The 11330-nt window shown below is 36.7% G+C and overlaps 1 protein-coding gene across 1 annotated transcript; it reads left to right on the top strand.

Moving 5' to 3' along the window:
- The first annotated feature begins 1961 nt into the window (after positions 1–1961).
- Positions 1962–11031, top strand: LOC18442307 (fiber). Its single transcript, XM_006852530.4, has 3 exons — positions 1962–2126; positions 9747–9829; positions 10716–11031. The coding sequence occupies exons 1-3, from the start codon at positions 2048–2050 to the stop codon at positions 10746–10748; spliced, it is 195 nt and encodes a 64-aa protein (XP_006852592.1). The 5' UTR covers positions 1962–2047; the 3' UTR covers positions 10749–11031.
- The last annotated feature ends 299 nt before the right edge of the window (positions 11032–11330 follow it).

Here is an 11330-nt window from a genome sequence, read left to right on the forward strand (position 1 = left end):
AGAGAGAGAAAGAGCTCACTGCATTTCAACTACAGAGAGAGATCTTCAAATTTTTCTAAGATGGGAGTCATCACTTTTCTTATTTAAATTCTTACAACACCTTATTATATTCTTTTATTAAGTTACACCTCACATATGAGGTGTAACAATTATATTACGTCTTAAACGCTTAAAGCCCACGTCGTAGCAAGAGCAAAAGCTTAAACCAAAGCTTTTGAAAGTAGTTATGGTCCCTAAAGACCTTCATGCTCATATAAATCATCACTTATTTAAAAGCTTTTATTCTTTTTTTTTTCTTTTTTTTTTTTTGAAATTTTAAGATTATTACAAGGGTACACCTAAAAAGTATTAATTTTTTTTTATAAAATATAATGATCAAAATACCCCATGAAATTTTTAAAAGTATTTTAGTCATTTTATTTTATTGAGAATATTTATTTTTATATTTTTCATAGATGCGATTCTAACAGAGGAGTCAGGCTCCCAAAATTTGGTATAAAAATATTTTGTAAAAAAAAATTAAAATAAAATAGTATAGGGATGTGACATTGTCATTGGGGCCACTTAGAGTGGACAGTTGGATAGGGGAAATATATAAGTTTCGATCTAGTTTAATATATAAGTTTCGACCTAGTTTCTATGCGATGAAGCCTGCATAGGTGTTAGAATTCGTGGGAGCATACATTGAATGGAGAATAGAGAGAGAAGAAGAGAGAACACAGTATTTACGTATATTTACGTGGTTCAAGCCGAAGCTTTACGTCAACAGATCCAAAGCCTAACAGCTACATCTTCACTATTTTGGATGGATGTTTACATCAATAAGTACCTCTATAGATATAAAAGACAATCACACAATTATCACACAATTAGAAGAGATAATTATAGTATGATAACTTGATGACCAAGTAACTTTGACTTGCTGTTTTCTTATCTTCTAGATACCTAATTTTATCAAGACATATATACCCATACATTTATAATGATGTATATCAATATAAACCCCAGATATCCATATCCTAACGATAGGTAGAAATTTGGGCCTATTAATAAATCTATTTTTGAGATGGATTTTCGGACTTAATTTTTAAGGACATGTAATCTCTAACATGGATATCATGAATATGAAAAAATAAGTAAATTTAAAAACTAGAAATAATAATTATAATAAGAAAATATTTGGACCATTAGTTTCCATATTTTGGAACACCTAATTGTATCCATCTTTAAGATCGATGTTTTACACTTTTTGGACTGCATATGTAATCATACAATCAAGCCCGCATAAAACAAATTTTCTATAAGTTTTATGCAGTAGGGGAAGCATAGAAAGCTTGCTATGTAGATAGCGGATGACCAATGCTTGGTCTCCTTGTAGTCCTTCTTTTCTAAGGGCTCCTTAGATGGCCACCCATTTTGAAATTTAAGGGACATGAAGGATTGTGAACTCCATAAAAAGTTTTTATAAGGTTGCAACCTTCAAATGTAGAATTACATATGCGCTTTAAAAATCCCTTGGAAAAAGGTTGTTTTAATGTTGAAAAACCTTTTAATTATCATCTCGACGTCAAGATGTAAACATATAAAAAATTTGTTTTTGAGTCTAAAAAATAGTGCATCTTGCAACACATTATCTAGGCCGCCCATTTTCAAGATTTTCATATGTTTATAGATGTTCTTGATTTTAATTATTTTTGGAGTTTAAAATTTTCTAATTAGATATGAAAATAGATTTTAAGATAATCGTAAGAATTTTTTACAATAAAATTACATGTTATGATAAAATTTGGAGGTGTGCCTTAATTGAATTGTTTAAGGTTTCAACCTTATCGAAACTGCACCCTTTAGATAGGTCTTTTGTAGTTAATATAAGTTTTGCTCGAGGTATTAGATGGTTAAAATACTTCCTCAGGAGTATAAAATCATTTGTCGAAGTTAGGGCTAAAATAAGGTTAATACGTACGTAGAAAACCGGAAAAGGACGCCCAGGTCTCCCCTCTTCCGAAGTACCGAGGGAAAGGAAAATAATAAGAATTTCAGCGTGAAAATGGGGGTAATTGAGAAGCTCAAGATGTTCGTGGTTCAGGAGCCAGTTGTGGTCGCTTCTTGCCTCATTGCTGGAGTTGGTAACTGATTTTCATCCCTTTTCTATTATTTTTGACCTTTTTAAATTTTCATCCTATTTCGCGGATTTAATGTTAACATTCCACATTATCCATCAATTTGTTCACTAGTAGCTGAATTCTAGGTTTCTTATTCATTAAATTATGTAATGCTTTCATCGATGAATTTTCTTGTTTAATTCCATGCAATTTGACATAGTCCTGATGATCTCTGGTGAAATTAAAACCCTGTAAGTTCTCTGATACATGGTTCACTTTAGGGAGGTCTCAGGGTTCTTAGCTGAAATACCTGGTTCTTGTATAAAACCCTTGATTTTAATGATTCTTTTCTTCATTGCATTATGCTTATACTTAATCTCTTTGATGTAATTTTTTTTTCCCGATTTGTCATTTATACATGTTTAAAATTTAGCAGAGGAACAAGATACGGATTTTTAATGTTATTCTTTGGGAAAAGTATAAAATGAGACCATTTACCTTTGTTACTAGGTGGTCACAATTAATCTTGACCATTGGATGTGAAATTGGATGGCTGCATTTATTCCATTGACCAAGCTCAAACTTCAAAAGAAATTTTCTCGAACTATGTGACACACCCAAGCTATCAAATTTCTTATCAGATGGTTGTAAGTAATTGTGACCACCTTGTATCAAGGTAAATAGTCGCAATGTGTGCAATCCCTATTCTTTATGTGGTTCCTTTTAAAAGATTTGTTATTCCGTGATACACAATCTGTTGGCTTGTAAAACTTGGGATGTTTTTTTCTTGAATTTTTCGATAATAAATTATTTGGTAAATAACTCTTTTCCGATATATAAATTTGGTGCAAGTTTCTCTATTGGCTTTTTGGGCCCCCTTCTATTTAAGTATCTTTGAAACAACGAGGATAAAATGGAAGGAGATTATATCCAAACAAATGGCTACCTCTCTAATTGATTCCATGAAATCATGACCTTGTCTAATCATCATCCACTTCACCTCTCCAATTGATGTCAGGCAAGCTAGAATATCCAATTAAGAGAAATTTACTTGCAAACTGGAAAAACGATGCAGCATCACTTCATGGTTCATATTTTGGGTCATATTATTATTTCCATTTGACCCCCGTTTTGAAAGTCAAGTTTCAAACCAGACTTTAGAACTATCTAAAACACAAAAAATTTATATATTTGGAGGGTTCAAAAGTGCAACTTTCAAATTATCCATATACAAAATAATTGATGTGTATGGGCTATTTGAAAGCTTACATACATACATCATTTTTTCTGGGTTGTTTGAAAGTTAGACTCTAGAATCACCCAAATATATTAATTTTTTTTTGGTGTTTCGGGTGGGCAAATGTGAATAAAAAACAGAAAAAATTGGACCTGAATGGAATATGATCTAGAATATGGGCCATGTGGTAATATCACAAACTTTTTCTAGTCCTTACTTAATATTCTCTACAATTGGTGTTTATTGATAGCTCAATGCATATGCAGCCATATCCACCACCCTTACCAATTTCATGAATGGCTTGCTTCATTCTCCTTCGAATGTGGCATCAATTTATTCTTATGGTGATGCCTTACGTTTTATTTGGGTGATCATTGGCATGTGAGAAGCTATGTCTCCAGGTCCATTGCCTCTGTAAACAGTATCATCCTTTATGTCTCTAGGGTGGCTTTTTATTTTGACAATTGGCTCTGTCTCTAGGGCCTTCTAATATGCTGGAATTTACAAGTGCATCACTGCATGATAGGATCTTTTACTTTGGCTTGGCCTCTTGAGTATGCATCTTTGTTTGATAGATGGGCCGTATCAAGTTTTGACATGATAAGAAAAAAGTTATTAAATTAGTTACTATAAAAGTGTCAAATTTCAAATATCCTATGGTAAGTTGAATATAAGGGAGATGTGTTGGGATTTGGCAAGCTGAAATCTGGTTAACCTATTGAGGGAGATATATCTCCTTTTAGGGCATTAAGTATTTGAACCAACAAGTCAAGGTACTGCCTTTTAAATGATTTATGAGCTCGAATTAAAAAATGAGTAAACACTTCCCTACTTAAATTACTGCAGTTACATTTTGACCTAAAAATGGTCATACTTGCAATATTCCAATAGTTATTCAAGTGTTTGTGCTGATCGTGGAGACATAATGAAATAGCAATTTCAAAGATGATGGAATAAAACTAGTGTCAATGATAAAAGCAAGTGCTAATTCCATGGGCACTGAAAACAAAAATAGTTCATGCTGTTCAATTTACAAATTGATGACAAAATAGACCTTCCAAAATATTTAGTCCTCTGGAATCTTGAAAAATTCTGAAAAAGTGCATAATACTCATAAATAATATTCAAAAGACATCATCATCATCATTATCCGAGCCTTATCCCAACTATTGAAAAGACACCACACTATAATTATTGAATAAGCAAGGTATATTATGCTATTTAGGAAATAGAGTAATGATACTATGAGACCCTCCCACACCCATCTGAGTAGGACCCCAAAGGATCACCATTAAATTTTGGCACAGATATTTAGAAAAGTTATCAATAAACCCATTCACCCAAGTCCCACACCCATGTGATAACTTTTTTAGAAATCTGTGTCAAAATTTAATGGTGATCCTTTGGGGTCCTTCCTACTCACATGGGTGTGGGAGGGTCTCATAGCCATTCTCCTTTAAGTCAAATGGATGTGCGAGTACTTAATTTTATAACAGCTAATGTGCTCAACAAAAGCATCTTATGCAATTAAAGTACCCATAAGAAATTTATATTTTAGTTCCATAAAGACTTAAAAGACAATATCTATGAGAATGATAGATTCAAATTGGAAGCATTAAAGGGCGTGGTTAATATGTGAACTCTAGAAACAGACTTTGTTGCGAAGTCAAAATGGTAGTCCCAAAGGGATAGAGAGCACCTGTAACTGCTCATTCCACTCTACCCTCTTCATCTTCTTCTCCTCTTCTCCTGGGCGATACTCTTTCTCTTTTTCTCATTTTCTTCACTTTTTGTCTCCTTTTTTATTTCATTTTTTGTGTATCTTCCTGTCTCTCTCAGTTTTTAACCTTATCCATGTTACAGATTTAAAATCTATGAGTATTGTTATTAGTTGTTTCCTCATGACAAGGTGGGGGATTACAAATCTATGACTCTTATTTAATTTTCGAGCTTGAACATATAATCAATTTTTCTCACTGGCTCAATGCGTATGCAGTCATTTCTAGCACCACATTAGCCTCCTTAGAGATTTCAGCACCCAATTTTTTTTACCATGTGGTGATTCCCAAATTTCACAAATGGCTTGCCTCATTCTCCACCTAATGTGACATCAAAAATAATATTTGTCGTGGGGAGGCTAAGCCTGGTTGGATAGCCAAATTCATATAGAACTTAAAGTCGTATTGACCTCTGCATTGGATTTCTTTCGCGTAATGGGGTATTTTCTCTGTTGACAGAGTCAAAAAAAAAAAAAACAGGAAGTTGACAGACACATGGATGATTAGTTGATCTGATCTTGGTCCCTTCCTAACTAGGGAAGGATTGCATCCTTTGCGAGTCAGGTGCGTTAGGTATTTTCTGGGGCATTTGTGGGAACCATGGTATTAGATATTTTTGCATTACAAAAACAACTGGCAATTTTGGTATTCCATTAATGACCTGACCATTAATTTGGATGGCTTTGGATATAAGGGTAGCAACGCCCTCCAAGGAATAATGTTAATTACCCAAAATATAAAAAAGAATTCTCTTGGGTGAGAATATCAGTGAGCATCATTTACGTCTTTTTCCAGGTAGAGTTGGGCCTCTTTTAGGAAATTGATGGTATGATATTCCTTGTTTTGTTTTTTTTGCGGGGGGGTTTGGGGTTGGGGGGGGGAGGTGCAACGGAATTGGGGGAAGGTGGGCAAGTGGTAAGTATATTTCAAGGCCTTCTTGCAAGGAGTAAGTGATTCTGTGGAGGAGGACTAGGATCTACCTACTTGCAATACAGTCTATGTGCAGTTCGTTTGGGGCTTCTTTTAGTAGAGGTCTTCAGCTTTGCTGGATGGGCATGCTGGGAGCCTCCAATCCCATGGCACTTTCATGTCTTCGCAGTTGTATTCAGGATTTGTCATTGTCAGTCTCATTTCATGCCTTGCATGAGGTCATAATCTCATGATGGAATTAGTTTCTTTAGATTCTTGGCTGTTCTCTTTATTCCATGTGATTTTCCCGCAACTTCTCTTAGCCCCAGTTGATTTGCTCCTCAACCTCTCTCAGCCCCAGTTGATTCTTTCTTCTACCTCTTGTATGTTGTACTAATGAGTGAATTCTCTTATATGAGGATAAAAGAAAATGGAAAGAAAAATTCTTACAACTGAATTGATGCGAATCTAGTGATATGTGATAATTTTGAAAGAAAGCCAGAGAAAAGCTTGAAAACACTCCAAATAAGAGAATTAAAGAATGAGGAGAGGAAAGAAAGCCATTCAAGATCTTCAAGAAGCCATGAGAGAGGAAGAATTTCTGGAATTGGTGAGCTGCTGGGTAGAGATACCAGATGCTAATTTGCCCTTTGTAATTATTAGTAGACAAAAAAAGTAATATAGATTGTTTGATCATGAGGAATGGGCCCGAGGCCTAGGTGGCAGAGCAACAACGTGGCATCTTGGGTTCCATTACTATGTATACTACAACCATTAACATCGTAAAAAAAGAAAAAAAAAGAAAAAAAAAGATGAGCCTGATCATGGTGCCTTGGGGAAGACAACAAAAGACGTGGTGAGGGATATGGTGTAATATTTTACCAGTGTTTCAAAAAGCGGACCGCCCAGCGCCTGGGCGGCCCCCAGGCGGTCCAGGAGGCCTGGGCGGCTGCCAGGCAGTCCAGGAGGCCTGGGCGCATCGCCCAGGCCTAGGTGGTATCCTCGTGCACCCGCCTAGACGCCCGGGAACCCGCCTAGGCGGCCGCCCAGGGGCAGAAATACCGCTCGTTGAGGCTTTTTTTGGGTCATTTTTTTTGATACTAAAAGTGCAAAATTGTAGACATTAGGTTTCAAATGAACCTAAAACCCATTAGAGGCTATTTTAGAGAGAGAAAAACCCAAACAATTTTTTTTTTTTACTGGGCCGCACAGGTTCTGGGCACCTGCCTAGGCGCTAGGCGACCTGGACCACCCGACCGCCTAGGTTCCGCCTAGCGCTATTTGAAACACTGTATTTTACCAAATCATTTATGGGAATCGAAAGAAAACTTGGGCTCCGGCTTGGGACTCGCACCCTGACCGAGCTGAGTAACTTGGGCTAGTCCAAGTGGATTTGCTCGAGTAGTGTAAAGAGCAGAAAGAAGCCATAGCAAACCAAAAAAAATAAAACAAAATGTTAAAAATAAAATAAAAATAGTAAAAATCATACTAAACGAAAATAACATGGATTTAGAAAATTTGATTTGTAGCTAGATATATTTTAGAAAATCCAAAAAAAAGAGGAAAAATATAAAAGTAGAGCATATAACAATAAAAACTCTCAAATCATCATCGTAAACATCAAAATTACATATAAAAATATTTATATGTTGATTATACAATTTAACATATTTTTTATTTTTTTATTTTTAAATATGCCCAGGCTTTACCCAAGGCCTCATTTCAGCTAGGGGCCCTGTCCAAGTGGACTTGGCCGAGTCCAAGAATAGTGCAATATTTGCAATGAAAGGCATGCTCTGAATCAAGCAGGCCTCTTGGATATAGTTTACCATTATTTTTTATTATGAAGCAGGGGCTGGGGTGGATAGGAGGTGGATGCAGCCAAACTAGTAAAAACAGCTGTGAGAGTGAGGAATTTCTCAGAGTGATCAACTCTGTATTTATTATGTTGATTCCTGAAAGATATGGAGGAATTAAGCTTAAGTTCTTATGGGCCAATTTTTTCGTGTTAGTTTCCTCACAAGATCTTAAATTATGTATTACTGTATATTCTACGGCTGATTTCTGAGGGAGGAATGGTTATAGTGGCCCATCGGCACTATGGGCTTTGCGGATGAGCTCGTCAAGAATCGCAAATCAAAGACCTGTGGAATTATTTCAGTGGAAAGTTCAAAAGCTTATCATGCCCTTGGTTGCAGCCTTCGGGCTTCCATGTATCAAAGAGACCCTTTCTTTTAGACTGTTATATGGTGGAACTTCTCCGAAGAGGCCTAAACTATTCGCTCGATCAAAGTAAAGACACCTCCATGAAGCTATAAAACACGTTAGTATTGTATTGACTTTTGTTAACAACCTTTTTATTGTTCCCTCAATTCTAATATGAGATCATCATCATCATCATCATCCGAGTCTAATCCCGACTGTTTGGGTTCCGCCAATTGTTACATGAGATCAGAAAAAAATATTGGAAATTTCCCCTGGCTTTGGGGATTGAAGCCCACACCTTATGATTGGTACATAGAGCCTGATGCTAGAAAACTATAGCATGATGCTAATGAACTATAGCACTCAAACCACAGACTGTCCTTATGCTACAGGCATCTGGCATCATGCCATATGTCTTCTGATAGGATCAGATTCATGTTTGTGAGGCTGTAATGGGATAGGGAAGCACCTAGTTAATGGTCAAACTTGGAGACATATTTCTGTTTTTGTCAAGGGACTGGAAGAAATCCGGAATGTTCAAAGGGAACATTTCAGTTTATCCTTTTTGTACTGATAACTCAAGACTTGAGTTAATAATTCAAACATTTTTCAATTAGGTGTTTGTATCTTAAAAAAATCTGAACATTATGAAATTGAGAGGACTTATAGAGGTTTCTGTTTAAAGATTTCCCAAGAGTCCAAGTTACATCACCAATTCCAAGGGAGCCTGCGTCTTATGGGTGTTTTCAGCAATTTTACAATGATTGGAAGTGTCCCGTGACAGGGGGATGGTTCAATCCCTCCGGATGGCTAAACTAAAGAAGTAGTGTGCTGTAGGAGAGGGAGGAATAGGACAAGGGCCTGAGGCATATGAATGAAATGAGGAAAAGGTCTACTTTTCTCTTCTCGTTCTTCATCTTCTTCTTTCTTCCGCTCACGAGCTCCAGTACAATGAAGTTGCCAGAAGTTCGCAACATGAGTAATTTATTCAGCATTATTCACTAGATGAATCGTATAGTCGTCATGGTATAATTGAAAAAGAAAGTTTTGTTCTAGGTGAGGGCTGCCGCTAGGGGCCAATCATTATGTGTTCATGTTTCCAAGTTTCTGGTGAGATTGAGTCAATTCAGCTGAGTTCGGATTCTGCTTGATCAGGTCTAATTCAGTCTCTGGAAATTCTAGCATTGAGTTCTTTTTCAGATTTGAGTTTCTTACTTATGGAACATGTGGGTTTTCTGTAATAGGTTACTCTGAGAAGCAAACTTGCTGAAGTGGCTTCTAGTTCTTGATGACATCTTTGTGCTCCATGGAGAATGCCCTGTATATATTTGTATACATTGTCATACACACACACACACATGTATACATGTATGTATGTATATATATTTGATTCTTTATGAACCCAACAGAAAAAAAAAAAAAGGTATGAAATGGGCACAAAAGCAAGAACTTGCTTCGGTTGTTTCTTTGAGGCTGAAGTTTTTACTTTGTTCTTTTTCTTTTGTTCTTCTCCAGGACTCTTTCTTCCAGCTGTGGTGCGGCCCATCCTAGACTCCATGGAGACATCAAAGCAAGTTCCACAACCTGCTCTAAGTGATGTATGCCTCACCCTGTGTACTGTCTTAACAATTTTTTTCTCTTATCAGTTATTTCAGAAAGCCAAACGAAAGATAATAAGTGCTACAAAAAATGGAAAATATGGAACTCTTTACTCTGTATTTAGCGGTCTATTTTGTGCTTCTTCATCTATTATGTGTTTCTCGATACTTTTTTCGTTAAATCAAATTTGCATTCTTTCCTGCACTGTGAGTAATAAGTATCCTTAGACAACGTACTAAATCAAAATACCTAACAAATCACAAAAAGTCAGCTCCTCCTTAAAAAACATGTCTCTACTTTGTGGCGGGAGTACTTGGTCAATTTGATGGGCCAAAGGATTTGGGGATGTTGGGCACCAATCAGTTTGCGTGCCTACTGCTGATTATGGTGGTGAGAAAAAAAAAAAGAATGAGATTATGGAAGTAAATAGCCTCGCATTTCTTGCTACTGCACTGTTCATTCTAGTTCCTACTGATTTTCTACTTATCATTTACGTAAAACGGTCGGTCAAGGTGTTGAATGAAACTTGAGTTAAAAGTGTTGAATGAATACAGCGTGAGTGAGCGAATGTGTGTAAGCCCAGTCAAACATGACCGTTCTAGGTGGGGCGGGCCACCCACTTGTTCATGTTCCCACCGTCTCTCATGTGGCGTCCATCACTGGTGGTTCGGTGGGTGAGCCACAAGTTGGACTGAGTCCCGCATCCAATTTGACTTGGTGGGGAACCCCTGCCTGCGATCCAGCGGATGGCAACATCTGTGTGTGTGTGCGCGCGCGTGCATACTAAGTTTCTCCTAATTTACATGGATTTCTTGTGAATAAATTTTTTTTCCTTGAGGTATATTTCCCAAAGATCTGCAACTTTGATTATGTGTGTTTTTACAGGTTGTTGCAGGCATGACAGGCAAAAAACAATAGAGGGATTGATCTCTTAGGATGTGTCAATTCATTGGTGTGACTGGTTGTGGTTCAACATTTGTGTAACTCTGGTTATTGCTGGCAATATCTCTATGGTATTCTAGTGTATGGTTGCTGGCCAAGTTCCAAAAACAAAGAGAATCTTAGTTTGATTGGCTTAAGAACTTTCGAAACACAAGTTTTTTTGTTTGCATCTGACTCAGCTAGACAGTTCCCCTCTCGTTATTCAATTGAGGGAAGGCGATTAATAAATTAGAAACTTTGGGCCCGATTTTGGCCAGCATGTGCTCTCAAACCAGAAAAGTCTGCTCCTCTCTCTCCCTCTCCTTACACCCACACACACAAGAAGATGCTACTGCAGAATTTATTTGTTTTTGGAAATTTGATTCAGTAATGATTTGTTCTCTTCCTTATGTTTGTTTTTGCCCTCCGCTTAATCGCAATTTATGGAAATTAGATCTTGAATCTGTGGTTTAAAATCTTGGCATTATGCCTTTGTGGACTCGGGTTCCAAGGACCATTAGCATTGGCACAGCTTTGTTTCTCTTTTTTTAACATTGATTGAAATGGTTTGGATGCTAA

Source organism: Amborella trichopoda, chromosome 1 (genome assembly GCF_054954075.1).
Source record: "Amborella trichopoda isolate Santa Cruz 75 chromosome 1, AtrichopodaSantaCruz75HAP2 v2.0, whole genome shotgun sequence".
Lineage (NCBI taxonomy): Eukaryota > Viridiplantae > Streptophyta > Magnoliopsida > Amborellales > Amborellaceae > Amborella > Amborella trichopoda.

Bases quoted from the DNA above. Each gene is read 5' to 3' on its own strand.
- LOC18442307 (XM_006852530.4), top strand. From the start codon at position 2,048: ATGGGGGTAATTGAGAAGCTCAAGATGTTCGTGGTTCAGGAGCCAGTT. The intron at 2,127-9,746 runs GTAACTGATTTT...GTTCTTCTCCAG, and splicing joins TTGCCTCATTGCTGGAGTTG to GACTCTTTCTTCCAGCTGTG. The intron at 9,830-10,715 runs GTATGCCTCACC...GTGTTTTTACAG, and splicing joins CACAACCTGCTCTAAGTGAT to GTTGTTGCAGGCATGACAGG.